Source organism: Rutilus rutilus (assembly GCF_951802725.1).
Source record: "Rutilus rutilus genome assembly, chromosome: 21".
NCBI classification, from domain to species: Eukaryota; Metazoa; Chordata; class Actinopteri; order Cypriniformes; family Leuciscidae; genus Rutilus; species Rutilus rutilus.
This window is the reverse complement of record NC_140226.1, coordinates 30,822,467-30,842,433: the sequence shown is the minus strand read 5'-3', so window position 1 is coordinate 30,842,433 and position 19,967 is coordinate 30,822,467. Positions and strand designations below refer to the sequence as shown.

At 36.5% G+C, this 19,967-nt stretch overlaps 1 protein-coding gene and 2 long non-coding RNA genes across 3 annotated transcripts; all 3 read right to left on the bottom strand.

Moving 5' to 3' along the window:
* Positions 1 to 1,679: 1,679 nt before the first annotated feature.
* LOC311280469 lies at positions 1,680 to 3,610 on the bottom strand. Its single transcript, XR_014625684.1, has 3 exons — positions 3,455 to 3,610; positions 2,369 to 3,336; positions 1,680 to 2,271 (listed from the first exon to the last, which is right to left on the bottom strand). It is a non-coding gene; the product is annotated as an uncharacterized lncRNA (long non-coding RNA).
* A 3,972-nt stretch (positions 3,611 to 7,582) lies between these two features.
* LOC311281372 lies at positions 7,583 to 10,006 on the bottom strand. Its single transcript, XR_014625790.1, has 4 exons — positions 9,922 to 10,006; positions 9,126 to 9,808; positions 8,042 to 9,009; positions 7,583 to 7,941 (listed from the first exon to the last, which is right to left on the bottom strand). It is a non-coding gene; the product is annotated as an uncharacterized lncRNA (long non-coding RNA).
* Positions 10,007 to 13,974: 3,968 nt separating this feature from the next.
* LOC311280855 (uncharacterized protein) lies at positions 13,975 to 16,539 on the bottom strand. The gene is made up of 4 exons (XM_084393330.1): positions 16,484 to 16,539; positions 16,097 to 16,383; positions 14,645 to 14,708; positions 13,975 to 14,547 (listed from the first exon to the last, which is right to left on the bottom strand). The coding sequence occupies exons 1-4, from the start codon at positions 16,530 to 16,532 to the stop codon at positions 14,156 to 14,158; spliced, it is 792 nt and encodes a 263-aa protein (XP_084249456.1). The 5' UTR covers positions 16,533 to 16,539; the 3' UTR covers positions 13,975 to 14,155.
* Between the last annotated feature and the right edge of the window lie 3,428 nt (positions 16,540 to 19,967).

Genomic DNA, 19,967 nt, shown 5'->3' with positions numbered 1-19,967 from the left:
TACATTATCCCGCTTATTACACGACTACTTGACACATAAGTAAATAATTAGACACAAAATATTGATCTGTGTTGAAATATTTGATTAGCTCTTCAAACGCAAAGCTTCTGCGGAGAGAGCAGTTGCAGCGCGGCAAGTTCAATCTAAACGGACATTTAAGAGATATGAGTCATTCATATCTCTTATTACACAGCATTTCTCCACATAAATAATTATGGGGATAAGAGATATTGATTTCAGATGAAACTGTTTTATAATCGTACCTGTTTGTATATCATAATCCAACAGTGTACAAAACATCAGTGACAAAATGGCAGCAGCTGCCATTGTATGAAACGAGAGAGCAAGTCCACGATACTGGATTAAATAACTGTCCACAAAATATTGATTCGACTGAGTTTTAATATTTTATTAGCTCACCAAACACACAACTTCCACGAAGAAAAAACGTTCCTATCAGGCTCATAGCACTGACTTCAGTGACTCGGATTAGCCTGCGTTATGACCAACGGATGACGCTATTGACCAATCAGAATCAAGTATTCCACAGAGCCGTGTAATAAAGTAAATTATACATAGCTCTGTGGAATACTTGATTCTGATTGGTCAATTGTGACATTCTGAGGTATGTTATTCCCCGATTCCAGTCGTCAAAAGCAACGCTGAACGACATACCGCCCATCCGTGCATGTCTTTCAAGTTTCTCGTATCACACGGTGGACTCGCTCTTGCTTGTGGTGAAAAGCTGTGTAATAAGTGGTATGACTACTTCATCCCTTTAAATGTTTATCTAGTTTGAAATTGTTCAGTTGTCTTGGCTAAAAGTTGCTTGCTAGCAACTGTTTTCTTTGCAGAAGCTTTGCGTTTAGTGAGCTAGTTAAATATAAAAAAAAAACATAATATATATATTGTCTCCAATTATTTACTTATGTCATGTGGGGAAATAGCCGTGTAATCCGTGGGATAATCAACATCCAGCCAGTTATTATCGCAGAATAAATCCCTTCAGGGTGATAAAAGATCCCTGATCATCATGAAGGGGTTTATTCTGCGATAATAACTGGCTGGATGTACATTATCGCTTCGTTGCATAACATATGTTTTGGTTTCCTGTGTGCTTGAGTTTTAGTTGAGCATTAGTTTTAGTCTGTGGCACTGTGCATACTGACAGCACAGTAATAAACAGCAGAGTCTGATAGACTGAGTTCAGAGATTTCCAGAGATCCATTAAATGTATTTGTTCTTTTCAATTTAAACCGCTCTCCAAATCCATCCTCTCTGGTTGGGTCACTTGTACCATAGCTGTAGCCGATTAGAGCCATTGCTGTATTCTTTTGTTGATACCATAGCATAGTTAGCATGCTACTGTCATTATGACTACACTCCATCTCGGTTTTGTCATTTTCGTTGGCAAATAAGGACGTCACCTTCTGTTGAACATTCACACATCTAGCCTTCCCTATGAAAAGAAAAGTCAGGCTTTAAGAAACATTCCGCTTCAAATTAACCAAATTCAACTTCAAACATCGATGTATTGATAAAACAATATTGATTCCTATCTCAAATGAATTCTTACCGATGTAAAAGAAGAAAAATATGCACAGTCCATATGCAGCTCTTAACATCCTTCTAAACTAGGGTTCCTAAAACTCATACAGCAAAAATAATGTGACAAGACTGAGTGTATGATTCTTTAGTAAAGATAGAAAGAGTGGTAAACCTATATATTAAAATAAACAGTAACATCTCCCCCTACTGACTGTATAACATCAATGAGACCTTGGTGTGAAGGTGTTATTGGTGGAAGGGAGGAGTATAACGTCATCAATACAAGTGTATATGTGAGTTTTCAGGCACTACTGACTTGTCTGTAAAGATATGGGTTCATTTATTTGTGGTTGAGGCAGGTGTGATTGCCTTTGCCATCCAAAGAGTTTTTTGTCATATAGTTTATTGTCTTTTATTCACTGTGTAAACTAGCAGCACACAGATACACAGCATCAATCCCCTCCTTAACATCCACAGTCAGGGTCCATTTCTTTGTCTCTGTACCCGACACGTTAAAGCCAGTTTCAAAACCCTTCTCATTAGAAGGAGAATTAAAATTGTTGCTTCCAACAAGCACTGGCCCTTCACCTTTTATATGCCTGTACCAGTATTTGTAGTCATAGTCTGTATCATTCTGGTAACAGTGCATTTCAACTGAAGAGCCTGGATGGCTGGATATGTACTTCGGCCATTGAGTGATCAGAACACTGTCACTGAAGTCAGCTGGAAATACAAAGATATGTTATCAAAATCAAGACATGTTCATTAAAAATCTACATTTGGTTAAAACCAAGGGAATCACTGTAAGTTAAAGTAATACCTTTAAGACAAAGCAAAGTGAATAGGAGAAGAAAAGACTCCATTTAGAGATGGTTTTCGTGATTTATTCTCTGATGTTCAGTTAATCATGTTCAGTGGATCTTTATTTAAGACACACCCCTTTGTTGCTTAGCCATTGGTGGAAAAAGGATGACACTATTCTTCTTTTCCAGAAGCTCTTGCCCTCATAGTCAGCTGTTTTCTGAACCAGAATCCTAGAATTGAACTTTCCGAGAGACTGAATACAAGTGCTCGACATAGACAGCAACTCGGCCAAAATAGTGCTTGATTCACACTGGACACCAGTGTAGTTTGACATTAGCATGTTGCAAAGATGATCCTGAAAAGATAATCCTGTAAAAACATAATATGAAGATAATTCTATAAAAGAGTGAGTCATTGAATCTTTCATTTAACTGAGTTGTACAACATTTTTATTTATTCAGGAATTAAACAAGTCACTGGCTAAATTGGAAATACTATTAGCATACTGTATACTCATACTATTTATCCCATATATTTATATCGCAGTCACAAAATGTGGTGTTTTTCCAGAAAATCAACATGGCTATGATTACCTGCGGCACAAGACCGTGAGTGTGTGTGTGTTTCCTGTAAGTTTAGTGGTTTGGTTTTTAGTCAGGCAGGTAATAAAGACTACAGCACTGTGCATACTGACAGCACAGTAATAAACAGCAGAGTCTGATAGACTGAGTTCAGAGATTTCCAGAGATCCATTAAATGTATTTGTTCTTTTCAATTTAAACCGCTCTCCAAATCCATCCTCTTTGGTTGGGTCACTTGTACCATAGCTGTAGCCGATTAGAGCCATTGCTGTATTCTTCTGTTGATACCATAGCATAGTTAGCATACTACTGTCATCATGACTACACTCCATCTCGGTTTTGTCATTTTCGTTGGCAAATAAGGATGTCACCTTCTGTTGAACATTCACACATCTAGCCTTCCCTATGAAAAGAAAAGTCAGGCTTTAAGAAACATTCTGCTTCAAATTAACCAAATTCAACTTCAAACATCGATGTATTGATAAAAAAAATATTGATTCCTATCTCAAATGAATTCTTACCCATGTAAAAGAAGAAAAATATGCACAGTCCATATGCAGCTCTTAACATCCTTCTAAACTAGGGTTCCTAAAACTCATACAGCAAAAATAATGTGACAAGACAGAGTGTATGAGACTTTAGTAAAGATAGAAAGAGTGGTAAACCTCTGTATTAAAATAAACAGTTACGTCTCCCCCTACTGACTGTATAACATCAATGAGACCTTGGTGTGAAGGTGTTATTGGTGGAAGGGAGGAGTATAACGTCATCAATACAAGTGTATATGTGAGTTTTCAGGCACTACTGACTTGTCTGTAAAGATATGGGTTCATTTATTTGTGGTTGAGGCAGGTGTGATTGCCTTTGCCATCCAAAGAGTTTTTTGTCATATAGTTTATTGTCTTTTATTCACTGTGTAAACTAGCAGCACACAGATACACAGCATCAATCCCCTCCTTAACATCCACAGTCAGGGTCCATTTCTTTTTCTCTGTGCCCGACACTCTAAAGCCAGTTTCAAAACCCTTCTCATTAGAAGGAGAATTAAAATTGTTGCTTCCAACAAGCACTGGCCCTTCACCTTTTATATGCATGTACCAGTATTTGTAGTTATAGTCTGTATCATTCTGGTAACAGTGCATTTCAACTGAAGAGCCTGGAAGGCTGGATATGTACTTCGGCCATTGAGTGATCAGAACACTGTCACTGAAGTCAACTGGAAATAAAAAGATATATTATCAAAATCAAGATATGTTGTTCATTACAAATCTACATTTGGTTAAAACCAAGTGAATCACTGTAAGTTAAAGTAATACCTTTAAGACAAAGCAAAGTGAATAGGAGAAGAAAAGACTCCATTTAGAGATGGTTTTCGTGAATTATTCTCTGATGTTCAGTTAACTACAGAGACAAACATTTGTGGATCTTTAAGACACACCCCTTTGTTGCTTAGCCATTGGTGGAAAAAGGATGACACTATTCTTCTTTTCCAGAAGCTCTTGCCCTCTTAGTCAGCTGTTTTCTGAACCAGAATCCTAGAATTGAACTTTCCGAGAGACTGAATACAAGTGCTCGACATAGACAGCAACTCGGCCAAAATAGTGCTTGATTCACACTGGACACCAGTGTAGTTTGACATTAGCATGTTGCAAAGATTATACTGAAAAGATAATCCTGTAAATAGATAATGTAAAGATAATACTGTAAAAGAGTGAGTCATTGAATCTTTTATTTAACTGAGTTGTACAACATTTTTATTTATTCTGGAATTAAACAAGTCACTGGCTAAATTGGAAATACTATTAGCATACTGTATACTCATACTATTTATCCCATATATTTATATCGCAGTCACAAAATGTGGTGTTTTTCCAGAAAATCAACATGGCTATGATTACCTGCGGCACAAGACCGTGTGTGTGTGTGTGTGTGTGTGTATTTCCTGTATGTTTAGTGGTTTGGTTTTTAGTCAGGCAGGTAATAAAGACTACAGCACTGTGCATACTGACAGCACAGTAATAAACAGCAGAGTCTGATAGACTGAGTTCAGAGATTTCCAGAGATCCATGCAGTGTATTTGTTCTTTTCAATTTAAACCGCTCTCCAAATCCATCCTCTCTGGTTGGGTCACTTGTACCATAGCTGTAGCCGATTAGAGCCATTGCTGTATTCTTCTGTTGATACCATAGCATAATTAGCATGCTACTGTCATTATGACTACACTCCATCTCGGTTTTGTCATTTTTTTGGGCAAATAAGGACGTCACCTTCTGTTGAACATTCACACATCTAGCCTTCCCTATGAAAAGAAAAGTCAGGCTTTAAGAAACATTCCGCTTCAAATTAACCAAATTCAACTTCAAACATCGATGTATTGATAAAAAAAAAATATTGATTCCTATCTCAAATGAATTCTTACCCATGTAAAAGAAGAAAAATATGCACAGTCCATATGCAGCTCTTAACATCCTTCTAAACTAGGGTTCCTAAAACTCATACAGCAAAAATAATGTGACAAGACAGAGTGTATGAGACTTTAGTAAAGATAGAAAGAGTGGTAAACCTCTGTATTAAAATAAACAGTTACGTCTCCCCCTACTGACTGTATAACATCAATGAGACCTTGGTGTGAAGGTGTTATTGGTGGAAGGGAGGAGTATAACGTCATCAATACAAGTGTATATGTGAGTTTTCAGGCACTACTGACTTGTCTGTAAAGATATGGGTTCATTTATTTGTGGTTGAGGCAGGTGTGATTGCCTTTGCCATCCAAAGAGTTTTTTGTCGTATAGTTTATTGTCTTTTATTCACTGTGTAAACTAGCAGCACACAGATACACAGCATCAATCCCCTCCTTAACATCCACAGTCAGGGTCCATTTCTTTGTCTCTGTGGCCGACACGTTAAAGCCAGTTTCAAAACCCTTCTCATTAGAAGGAGAATTAAAATTGTTGCTTCCAACAAGCACTGGCCCTTCACCTTTTACATGCATGTACCAGTATTTGTAGTTATATTCTGTATCATTCTGGTAACAGTGCATTTCAACTGAAGAGCCTGGAAGGCTGGATATGTACTTCGGCCATTGAGTGATCAGAACACTGTCACTGAAGTCAACTGGAAATAAAAAGATATATTATCAAAATCAAGATATGTTGTTCATTACAAATCTACATTTGGTTAAAACCAAGTGAATCACTGTAAGTTAAAGTAATACCTTTAAGACAAAGCAAAGTGAATAGGAGAAGAAAAGACTCCATTTAGAGATGGTTTTCGTGAATTATTCTCTGATGTTCAGTTAACTACAGAGACAAACATTTGTGGATCTTTAAGACACACCCCTTTGTTGCTTAGACATTGGTGGAAAAAGGATGACACTATTCTTCTTTTCCAGAAGCTCTTGCCCTCTTAGTCAGCTGTTTTCTGAACCAGAATCCTAGAATTGAACTTTCCGAGAGACTGAATACAAGTGCTCGACATAGACAGCAACTCGGCCAAAATAGTGCTTGATTCACACTGGACACCAGTGTAGTTTGACATTAGCATGTTGCAAAGATTATACTGAAAATATAATCCTGTAAATAGATAATGTAAAGATAATTCTGTAAAAGAGTGAGTCATTGAATCTTTCATTTAACTGAGTTGTACAACATTTTTATTTATTCAGGAATTAAACAAGTCACTTGCTAAATTGGAAATACTATTAGCATACTGTATACTCATACTATTTATCCCATATATTTATATCGCAGTCACAAAATGTGGTGTTTTTCCAGAAAATCAACATGGCTATGATTACCTGCGGCACAAGACCGTGTGTGTGTGTGTGTGTGTGTGTATTTCCTGTATGTTTAGTGGTTTGGTTTTTAGTCAGGCAGGTAATAAAGACTACAGCACTGTGCATACTGACAGCACAGTAATAAACAGCAGAGTCTGATAGACTGAGTTCAGAGATTTCCAGAGATCCATTCAGTGTATTTGTTCTTTTCAATTTAAACCGCTCTCCAAATCCATCCTCTTTGGTTGGGTCACTTGTACCATAGCTGTAGCCGATTAGAGCCATTGCTGTATTCTTCTGTTGGTACCATATCATATTTTGCATGTTACTGTCATCATGACTACACTCCATCTCGGTTTTGTCATTTTTTTTGGCAAATAAGGACGTCACCTTCTGTTGAACATTCACACATCTAGCCTTCCCTATGAAAAGAAAAGTCAGGCTTTAAGAAACATTCTGCTTCAAATTAACCAAATTCAACTTCAAACATCGATGTATTGATAAAAAAAATATTGATTCCTATCTCAAATGAATTCTTACCCATGTAAAAGAAGAAAAATATGCACAGTCCATATGCAGCTCTTAACATCCTTCTAAACTAGGGTTCCTAAAACTCATACAGCAAAAATAATGTGACAAGACAGAGTGTATGAGTCTTTAGTAAAGATAGAAAGAGTGGTAAACCTCTGTATTAAAATAAACAGTAACATCTCCCCCTACTGACTGTATAACATCAATGAGACCTTGGTGTGAAGGTGTTATTGGTGGAAGGGAGGAGTATAACGTCATCAATACAAGTGTATGTGAGTTTTCAGGCACTACTGACTTGTCTGTAAAGATATGGGTTCATTTATTTGTGGTTGAGGCAGGTGTGATTGCCTTTGCCATCCAAAGAGTTTTTTGTCATATAGTTTATTGTCTTTTATTCACTGTGTAAACTAGCAGCACACAGATACACAGCATCAATCCCCTCCTTAACATCCACAGTCAGGGTCCATTTCTTTGTCTCTGTACCCGACACTCTAAAGCCAGTTTCAAAACCCTTCTCATTAGAAGGAGAATTAAAATTGTTGCTTCCAACAAGCACTGGCCCTTCACCTTTTACATGCATGTACCAGTATTTGTAGTTATAGTCTGTATCATTCTGGTAACAGTGCATTTCAACTGAAGAGCCTGGAAGGCTGGATATGTACTTCGGCCATTGAGTGATCAGAACACTGTCACTGAAGTCAGCTGGAAATACAAAGATATATTATCAAAATCAAGATATGTTGTTCATTACAAATCTACATTTGGTTAAAACCAAGTGAATCACTGTAAGTTAAAGTAATACCTTTAAGACAAAGCAAAGTGAATAGGAGAAGAAAAGACTCCATTTAGAGATGGTTTTCGTGATTTATTCTCTGATGTTTAGTTAACTACAGAGACAAACATTTGTGGATCTTTAAGACACACCCCTTTGTTGCTTAGCCATTGGTGGAAAAAGGATGACACTATTCTTCTTTTCCAGAAGCTCTTGCCCTCTTAGTCAGCTGTTTTCTGACCCAGAATCCTAGAATTGAACTTTCCGAGAGACTGAATACAAGTGCTCGACATAGACAGCAACTCGGCCAAAATAGTGCTTGATTCACACTGGACACCAGTGTAGTTTGACATTAGCATGTTGCAAAGATTATACTGAAAATATAATCCTGTAAATAGATAATGTAAAGATAATACTGTAAAAGAGTGAGTCATTGAATCTTTCATTTAACTGAGTTGTACAAAATTTGTATTTATCCAGGAATTAAACAAGTCACTTGGAAATACTATTAGCATACTGTATACTCATACTATTTCTCCCATATATTTATATCGCAGTCACAAAATGTGGTGTTTTTCCAGAAAATCAACATGGCTATGATTACCTGTGGCACAAGACCGTGAGTGTGTGTGTGTTTCCTGTAAGTTTAGTGGTTTGGTTTTTAGTCAGGCAGGTAATAAAGACTACAGCACTGTGCATACTGACAGCACAGTAATAAACAGCAGAGTCTGATAGACTGAGTTCAGAGATTTCCAGAGATCCATTCAGTGTACCTGTTCTTTTCAATTTAAACCGCTCTCCAAATCCATCCTCTCTGGTTGGGTCACTTGTAGCACTAAAGCTTAATGCTATTAAGACCATGGCTGTATCCTTTTGCTGATACCATAACATATTTGGCTTGGTAATGTCATCATAAGTACACTTTATCTCTGCTATACTGTTCTTGCTGGCTAATATTGGTGTCAGGTTCTGCTGAACGTTCACACATCTCCCCTTCCCTGTGGGGAAAAAAAAGATTTAGATTTAGAGATTTTCTACTTCAAAGCAGAGGACAATAACAAACATGATAAAGAATTATAATTACTGATCATTTTGCTAACGAAGAACACCTTACCTATGTACAATAAGAAAAATATGCACAGTCCATATGCAGCTTCAGACATCCTTCTAAAACAGGATTAGGAAAAACTCATAAACACAGCAAAGATTAAGTGACGAGAGACAGTGTGTGAGACTTGACTAAAAGAGAGCGGGAAAAAACTCTACTGTAAATAAACAGTCACATCTCCCTCTACTGACTGTATCACAATGATGTAAAAGTGTTTTTGGGGGAGGAGGAGTATAACGTCATCAATACAAGTGTATATGAGAGTTCTCAGGCACTACTGACTTGTCTGTAAAGATATGGGTTCATTTATTTGTGGTTGAGGCAGGTGTGATTGCCTTTGCCATCCAAAGAGTTTTTTGTCGTATAGTTTATTGTCTTTTATTCACTGTGGTAACTAGCAGCACACAGATACACAGCATCAATCCCCTCCTTAACATCCACAGTCAGGGTCCATTTCTTTTTCTCTGTGCCCGACACTTTAAAGCCAGATTCAAAACCCTTCTCATTAGAAGGAGAGTTAACAATGTAGCTTCCAACAAGCACTGGCCCTTCACCTTTTATATGCCTGTACCAGTATTTGTAGTCATAGTTTGTGTCATTCTGGTAACAGTGCATTTCAACTGAAGAGCCTGGAAGGCTGGATATGTACTTCGGCCATTGAGTGATCAGAACACTGTCACTGAAGTCAGCTGGAAATACAAAGATATATTATCAAAATCAAGATATGTTGTTCATTAAAAATCTGCATTTGATCAAAAGCACAAACCTCACTCTGTTCATATTTTAAGTTATAGTTTAATACCTTTAAGACAAAGAAATGTGAATAGAAGTAGAAAGGAGTCCATTTAGAGATGCTATCCGTGAAATATGATGTCCTCTGATGTTCCGTTAATGACACAAAGACAAAAAAAAGAAAAAAACTATTGTTCTTTCTTTAAGACACACCCCTTTGTTTCTACTGTAAGTCATTGGTGGGGAAAAAATGACACTTGTTCTGTTCCATAACCTCTTGTCTATGCAGCTGCCTTCTGTAAAATGACTGATTTCAAATGAAGAAACAGCAGATACCAGTGGAGTTCAACATTAGCATGTTGCAAAGCTATGCTGTAATAAGAATAAAAAGAGCAGAGACACAAATATGGACTCTTAATATATGTATATATACATCTATGTATGTGTATAAATATAGACAGACAGACAGACAGACAGACAGACATACATACATATTACAATTTACAAAAGTTTGAAATTATTAAGGTATATTTTAATGTTTTTTTTTTTTTTTTTTTTGGCTGGGAATTTTACATAAAGTTATTAATGTCCTTTCTGCAGTTTTCCATCCATGAAACTGCAAGGCAATTTCTGGCAGTTGAGTTCATTTGCAATTTCGATTGGTTCATTTAAAAATATAAACTGTATATATTAGGGCTGCAACAACTATGTGGAATAACATTGTTTAAAATAATGGATTAAAATTCATTTTTAATTTAAAAAGATTTTTTTTTAATGTATCATTTTTATATTTTTTATCCAATTAATCGAAAACATAATCAACAGATTAAACAATTATCAAAATAATCGTTAGTTGCAGCCTGTCCCGGTCATAGAGAATTGAAACAGGAGATTGAACAAAATAGTACTTTGATAAGAGACTGGAATCCTCAGATAACAGATAACTTCAACTCGTCTAATATAGACGATGACCGACATCAAACTGAACCAAACAGATACAAATATTCTAGCATAATACTCTTACTGTTTCTCCCATATACAGTTTTTATACGGCACAAATAGTAAGAGTAGCGTGCTATTCCAAATTCAATTAAAGCTACTGTCTTTGAGTGAATCATTGAATTATTCACTCAACCAATTAGTTCATTCTTGAACGCCACTACTGAGTGTTGCTTGGAGATGGCCAGAGCAACTGAACATTGTGCTGTCGCTTTGATTGAAACGTTTTTCATTGACGGAGCAAGAACAAGTGAAGTAGCCATAACAATTGTGTCAAAAATGTAAGTGTTACAATAGATGTTGCAGCAGAGACGAAACAGGATCTAAGTACAGCAGTCTTTATTTACAAAGAAATTCAAATCTTCATCATACGGATTCTCAGGATCAGGAACAAGAACCAGATCGGGAACAGAACAGCCAACAAAATGCAACGTTAAGAACTGACAAGGAGCAAGACAGAACACAGGTTTTAAATAGACAGAACTGAAGAGCAAATTAACAAGACACACCTGAACTGAACTAACAATCAATCAAAAACTATAGAAACAAACAGGCGGGCGGGCGGGCGGGCGGGGGGGGGGGGGGGGGGGGGGGGGGTGGTGGAAGACAGAACTGAACTAATTGACAGATTAACCAACCACAGACAAGAACAGAAATCAAAACAAACTGACATCTTCACAGTAAGTGACTTCGTGTTTGTTGTAATGTTGTAAAAAAGCAATATCACTCGTGTTTTTTATCTGGAAATCCACAAGGCTGTGATTACCCAAGACTGCAAGAGTGTCTTCTGTGATATATTACTATTTACTAACTACTCCTAATGATATGTTGCATCCAATTTATGTATTTATTGTCTCAATTTTTCTCGACTGTCCACTATCTTGGCTCAGTTGTTTCACTGAGATTGTTGCAGTGCACTCTAGTATTGCGTTATCTTTGAAGGATACGCTACCTGATATGATAGCGCTTCATATTACAGCTCTATTTGTGTCTCCTATTAAACACTGAGAGAAAGCTCAATCATCTTTTTTAATGTAGAAATGAAACCCTGCAACACATCTTTTGAATAGAAACCCAAATGTATACTTTGTATGAATTCAGATGTTGTATTGTATTGTGTGAGTGTGAGTGTGTGTATTTCCTGTATGTTTAGTGGTTTGGTTTTTAGTCAGGCAGGTAATAAAGACTACACCACTGTGCATACTGACAGCACAGTAATAAACAGCAGAGTCTGATAGACTGAGTTCAGAGATTTCCAGAGATCCATTCAGTGTACCTGCTCTTTTAAATTTAAACCGCTCTCCAAATCCATCCTCATTGGTTGGGTCACTTGTAGCACCATAGCTTAACGCTATTAAGACCATGGCTGTATCCTTTTGCTGATACCAATACATGTATAACATGTTATTGTCATCATGACTACACTTTATCTCTGCTTTATTATTCTGGTTGGCTAATATTGGTGTCAGGTTCTGCTGAACTTTCACACATTTCCCCTTCCCTGTAAAAAAAAAAAAAAAAAAAATGTCTAAGCAAAAGACAATAACAAAGATGATTAAAGAAGAATAGTACTTGATCGTATTGCTGGCACACACACAAAAAAAAAAAACCATCTTACCAATATACAAGAAGAAAAATATGCACAAACTATAGAAAACTCTAAACATTCTTCTAAAGCAGGGTTAGAAAAACTCAAGCACACTTGCACTGGTCAAACCCAGCCAAAAAAATATGATGAGAGAGTGTGTGAGACTTTACTAAAGATAAGAGAGGAATCTTCTACATTTATAAAACAATGCACATCTCCCCCTACTGACTGTATCAAAGAGGTCTTATTGTGAAGGTGGTTTTTGGGGGAGGAGGAGTATAACGTCATCAATACACTTGTACTGTATATGAGAGTTCTCAGGCACTACTGACTTGTCTGTAAAGATATGGGTTCATTTATTTGTGGTTGAGGCAGGTGTGATTGCAGGTTGCCATCCAAAGAGTTTTTTGTCGTATAGTTTATTGTCTTTTATTCACTGTGTAAACTAGCAGCACACAGATACACAGCATCAATCCCCTCCTTAACATCCACAGTCAGGGTCCATTTCTTTTTCTCTGTGCCCGACACTTTAAAGGCAGTTTCAAAACCCTTCTCAAGAGAATCAGCAGTCCCGACGATGCTTCCAACAAGCACTGGCCCTTCACCTTTTATATGCCTGTACCAGTATTTGTAGTCATAGTCTGTGTCATTCTGGTAACAGTGCATTTCAACTGAAGAGCCTGGAAGGCTGGATATGTACTTCGGCCATTGAGTGATCAGAACACTGTCACTGAAGTCAGCTGGAAATACAATAATGGATCAGGTTTGTCATCCCATAAAAGTCTACATCAGAAAACCATACATATCTTACATTGATATAACAGTTTAATACCTTTGAGAAAAAGCAGTGACATGGATAGAAGAAGAAACATCGCCATTTAAATTTTCCTCTGCGATCTGTTCTCTGGTCCTCTGTTATACTATACACTACTTGACAAACTAGATATTTTTAAGCCACGCCCCTTTGTTACACCATGCTTGTGTTCAAATGGAATATAACTGGGTGAATCTAATATGAAATAAAAAAAAGATTAAAATAATTTCTTGTTGGACTTTTTTCCTCACGATTGCGGGTTTATATCTCGCAATACTGACTAGTTTTCTCAGAATTGTGAGACATAAACCCGTATGAGTCCAATTCTGATGGGGGAAAAAAGACTGACGTTTTTAACTTTATATCACACAATTCTAGGCAAGGCAAGTTTATTTATAGCATTTCATACACTATGACAATTCAAAGTGCTTTAAATAAAGGAATTAAAATAATCACAAAATTAAAAGCGAGGGAAATTAAAACAGTTCTAAAAGAAATGAAAGGAGATATATGATACAGTTCTAAAATTAATTAAAAGAGTAAAAAGTCAGAATTGCGAGTTTAGGCCTACATCTCGCAATTCTTCTCAGAATTGCATGATATAAACTTGCAGTTGTGAGTTATAAAGTCAGAATTGCGAGATATAAACTTTATAACTCACAATTGCAAGTTAATAATTGTGAGATGTAGGCCTAAACTCGCAATAGCGAGGATAAAAAGTCAGATATGTGAAATATTCACAATTGCCTTTTTTATTTTTATTCCATGGCAGAAACAAGCTTCCATACTTTTCTTCACAGTTTTTATGAGATTCACTCAATTATAGCTGCCAGTAATCAGCCTCTTTTAGAATTTCAGCTCTGCTATAAGCCTTTTTATCAGATTATAAACTATACAGTCATTTTAAAACCAAAATACCACAGATATGGCTCCATTTCCTGTTTTAATGCGTAGGTTTTTAGTCAGGCAAGTGATTGAGGATATAACACTGTGTCTTTTAGCAGCACAGTAATAGACAGCAGAATCTGAAAAACTCAAGTTGGAGATTAACAAAGCTCCAGTCACGGTGTTCTTCCTGGTCAGCTTGAATCTGTTTGGGAGTCCGGATTCATAGCTTGGCTCAGCCATATCATAGCCATAACCGATGAGGGCCAGCGATTTGCTGTCATGAAGTTGTTGATACCATAACATGACATCTAAGTTGTTATCGTCGTGAGTACAGGAGATCACTGCCTTCTCTTCTTGCTTTTTGACGAGAGACAAAGGCTGATCAAACCGAACACAGTCTGACAGACCTGTATGAAGAAAATGAAATTAAGTTATCTTTTTCTTAGAAAGTGAGTTTTTTTTAAAAGAGAATGAATTGTGTAAAATAATTCAAGAACATCATACGTGCATATAAGATGATAAAAATGGCTAGTCTATAAGCAACACGGCACATCCTTTTATCATGAAGCTGTGGAGAGAGTAAGATTTAGCAGCAAGTACACATTAGCAGCATCTCTACTGTAAGTTTATTGACTTGAATTACACCTCCCCCTACCGTCTGCTACACCCCAAAGCTCTGGAGGTATGGATAAGCAGATGTACAATACCACAGATTGTACACTTAGACAATATAGCAATGCTTATTAAAACAACAATATTTTTTAGAAATCTTCTTGGTGTATAAAATAAATAACAAAGAAAAATAAAATATTAAGTTTTGTGTCTTTTGAATTGAACCTTATTTCTAGTTAATATGTTAGAAAAAAGTGAGCATGATTGACTGATACTTAATCGTGTGTGCATCATTTTAATAAATGTGCACTTGTACTTCAAATTCTAAAAGTGTAGTTTTTAAAACACTGTACTTTTTAGATAATATAATATTAATTGAATAAAAGCCACTTAAGTGTACTTTAAAGTTGGCATGCAATTAAAAGGTTTTTGTGATTTTTAGTATGAATATGTTAGCCTTAAGGTTATCTATAAGCTAGTGTGCTCAAAACAATGACAAAATTCACATTTAGAAGATACAAGCGTTCAAAAATTTGTCTCCTTACTTCTGTCAAAATGGACCAACGATTTTGATGACAGCACTCTGCACTTCAGCTTCTCGTCAAATTTTCTGTCCAATCAAATGCCCCCTGGAATCTAAAGCGTCCCGCCCTCCTTAAATAGACGTTTAAGCTGCAGCTTAAATCGGTCAAATGGGTAAGATGGGTAACTACATGTCATCTTATTCTACAAACCCAAACCCTAACCTTACAGTAAAGTCTACTAATAGAGTTAGTTGACATGTTGTTGCAAAGTTATTATGGTTAGTAGAGTGTCTAAAGTGGAGCATCGAAATAAAGTGTAGTATAAAACGTTTCAATAGAAATTACATTTAAGTATGTTTTAGTTTACCATAAATGCTTGTTAGTGTTACACAGCAACAAATATTTCAAAGACAATATAATTATGAAATTATATATAAAGATGTCAGAAAAGCACTCTTAAATTCAACTAATTGTGTTTAATTTAAACTATAATACATTTTCATTCAATATCAATTAACATGCAATTAAGTGACTCAAAAAAATTATTCTATATATATATAGAAGATTTAACATCAACAGCCTTGAAGATCTGTGATGAACTGAGTGAATTATATATTGGATATTTGTTTTCATATAGCCACATACATAAATACTAATTATGAGATTATGAATGCTAAAATTAATTATGAAAAACCAATCATAATAGAATTAGCTACTTTACGGCTATGAATACGGTTCATTTGGGACTGCTCTGAGCCTCTGTGAGAAGGGGAGGCATTTTGTTGTACACCGCAGAGTCTTGTCGAACTGTGTCACTCACTGCACAGAAATACACTGCACTGTCTTCTGAGATAACACTGGAGAGCTGAAGTGTTGCTTGGGTTTTTGAGTCTCCATGAATAAGAAAGCGATCATAGCCCTTCTCGGAATTGAAATTTGTTTGGTAAAGGTACCCAAGAAGTTTGAAGGAATGTTCTTGTGTTGGTTGTTGGTACCAGTAAAGGTAGTTATAGTTGCTGTAAGTGTGGCTGCAGCTGATGTTCACAGACTCTCCCAGATGACTTATCATGACAGCAGGCTGAGTAACGGATGCACCCAGAGAAATGTCTAAACACATGTCGATGCCATCAAATGTCAAACGAATCAATATTTTTTTACTTCATTTGTATTTATAAAAATTATTCATTAAGAAGAGTGCAAAAGTTACCTGTGAACCAGAACAGCTCATAGAGGGAAATTAAGATAAGCATCATCATTCTTGCTTGGAATAAATGTCCGATTGTGATGCAGACTCTGAAACTAAAGCATTTAGGAAACACGTGACTTCTTCTCATCTGTGATTGGACATTCGTGGCTTAAGTCCCACCCTGTCAGTGAGATTCTCATAGGATTTAAGCTAAAATGTTTTACTTATTCTAAGGTCAAGATGTACTGTAGGTCAGTTACAAACTTAATGTGTACATATGGCGCACAGTAATATGCATGAATTCAAATGTTCAGACAGCTATCAAATTAAACCATTTCTGAGTAATATCTTTAATGCAATACTATTATTGCCATTTATTTAAATATAGATAGATTTACGGAGCCTTAAATTAATTTGCCGTTATTACAGTAAATATAAATACAATATGTAGAATGCAAAAAGTAGTTGTTTTCCTTCCATGACTCAATGGTTTTTGTCTTTTAAATTTTTTTTCAACTTTAGTCTGGTTGTTTTGATTTATTACATTCAAGATACGTGCACACTGAAACATTACACCAATTTTTATAGTGCCCTCTGTTTGTAAACTTTTTTTTATTGCCAGCTTTGCCATGAAAAAAAAAAAAGCCACCAGGTGTCTTTTTTTTTTCCAATTCATACAGGTGCAAAGTGTACAGTTGTACAGTTTTTTGTCAGTGGTTGTTATGAATTGTACGGCTGTGCGCACTAGCTGCACAGAAATACACTGCGCTGTCCTCAGATACAGATATGCTGGAGATGAGCAGGAATGCATTCTTTTTTGCATGTCCTGATACTGTAAATCTGGATTTGAATTTGTCCTCTGTAGAATTAGCTTCATAACTGAGCATTCCAATAAGTTCTAAAGAACCACTATTGATTTTCTGCTGATACCAGAACAGGTATGGATAGTTGTTGTCACCATGATGACAAGAAAGCTTTGCCTCTTTCTCCGCCGTCTGTAGAAGATGTTTGGGAGACTGCTGAATGACAAGAGAACAGACCACACACACTACAATAGGGTGAGGAGAGCTTACAGTGCGTATAAAATAAAGAACTTGGATTGCATTGCACTGGAAATGCTTACCTGTTAACCATAATGTAGTAATAATGGTAGCTCTGATCATGCTGATAACATTCAACCAAGCAACAAAGTAAAAAACATTAAATTCACAATGCAGTTTGACTCTCTGAACTGTTTCCTCTGCAGTCATAAATGTAACAACTATCTGATATCTTGAGGCTGAGACTTCAGAAAGCAACCACTAAAACGCTAGATGTTCGGTGTTTGCTTATTGGTCCAAGTCAAAAGAGCCCACCCACAAGTGTCTGATATTTTAGTCATTATAAAGCTGTGGCTCTTCCTCCAATGCAAGTAAGTGGGATTTTTCTCATCTTGCTTCATCTTCTGTATGCAATAATTCTGAGTTTGATCATTTAAGGAAAGTAATAGCACACCTCTATGCAAAAAGCTCCACAATTAGAGGCATTGTCATGTCTGTAGTACAAATGGCTCAGGATGAGTTAAACGCCTAATTTTTAATACTGAGAATATGTTCAAATTCAAGTGCATTACTTTTTTTTCTTTTTTTTTTTTTGAACAAATTTAGGTTTAACAAACAAGAACAGAAAAACGGAGAACAGAGCTCAGCACAATATAGGTCTGGACAGTATACATCTAGACGATATATACAGGACATATGACACAATACAAATAAAAATGATTAATCTATAGCGACGCCATTCAATATAGATGCAACAGTAGAGTTGGTAAAACGAAGATAGGGAGTCCAAATATTTAAGAAACGTCCTTTTGTGGAATGAAGAAGGCAGGTTAGGTATTCCAAAGGAAAGAGCTCCATGATGAGTTTATGCCAGGATGTTTTAGAAGGAGGTTTGTCGCTAATCCACGACAGGAAGATGTTCTTGCGTGCAGCATAGGTGAGAATATCATATAGTCTGCCTGAACCAGGACTGATTTTACTGTCTCTATATCCCAAGAGTAGCGAGACAGGATCACAGGTCAAAACAGTTCCAAAAATAGCGCTCATATCTTCCAGAACATCTTGCCAGTATGACTGAATTTTAGGACAGTACCAAACACAATGTGTATATGTGCCCAACGCAGTTTTGCATTTAAGACAATCAGGAGAGGTATGAGGATACATTCTATGTCTTTTGCTAGGAGATATTTGCAATCTGTGAATAATTTTAAACTGTAACAACCTGGCGCGATTACAGACAGATATCCGTTTTGTTTGATTACAGATGACATCCCATTTCTCCTTATCAATAGCTACACCCAATTCAGTTTGCCATGTTAGTGCTGCGTCTGAGACTGCCAGTATGACAGATGTCTGGTTAAGCACATGATAAAAAGAAGTGATCACCTTCTTAACTGGACATTTGAGTAGTAATTTTTCTATTAGAGATAAAGAGGCTTCAGAAGCAAATGTAGTTTTTTTGAATATAAAATCTCGCACTTGGAGATATCTAAAAAAATGAGAGCCAGGGAGGTTATATTTAGCCTGAATTTGTTCAAATGAGGATAAGGAGGATCCCACAAACAAATCACACATCTTTTTAATTCCTTGGCGTGTCCAGATATCATAACCTGTATCTGTCATGCCTGGTTCAAAGTCAGGGTTTCCTTGCACTGGGGAAAGCAAAGGAGTCAGTAAAGATCTTCCCTCCAACTTACGCACTGCAAACCATGCTTTAAAAGTATTAACAACTATAGGGTTGTTATTGCACAAAGTCCTTACAGACTTTATATTCTTACAGGATAAAAGACCGAGCAATGAGCAGTGAGTATGAAACTTTTCTAGACATAACCAGACAGAGGTGGCATCCTCCTTTACCCATTCGGCTACAAACCTCAAATGTGATGCCAGTTGATACAATCTGAAGTTAGGCACATCCACCCCCCCTTTTGACGTAGGTAACTGTAACTTGGAGAATTTAAGCCTGGGTTTTCTTTTATTCCAAATAAATTCACTCAACCAGCTGTTAAGTAGTTTCAGTACTTTGTTTGAAAGTAGTAAGGGGATCATCTGTAAGGGGTAGAGTAATCTAGGAAGAACGTTCATCTTAATAAGAGATACCCTACCAAGCAAAGATAAGGGAAGAGAGCACCACCTTTGTAAATCTCTTTTTATGACATCTAGTAGAGGAGTGTAGTTAGCCTTAAACATTTGGTGAAACATAGGGGTGATATGGATACCGAGATACACAAAACCAGACAGGGACCAACGAAATGGAAAAGGTACAAGGGAATTAGTCCTTCCTCTGAGAGCCCCCAGAGGCATCGCAAGAGATTTAGAAAAGTTTATTTTGTAACCCGAAAATATTCCAAATTGGCGAATTAGTTTGATGAGACGGGAAATAGTTGAGGCTGGTTCTGATATATATAATAAAATATCATCCGCGTATAGAGAAATTTTATGCTGAGTGTCGCCAGCGCTAATTC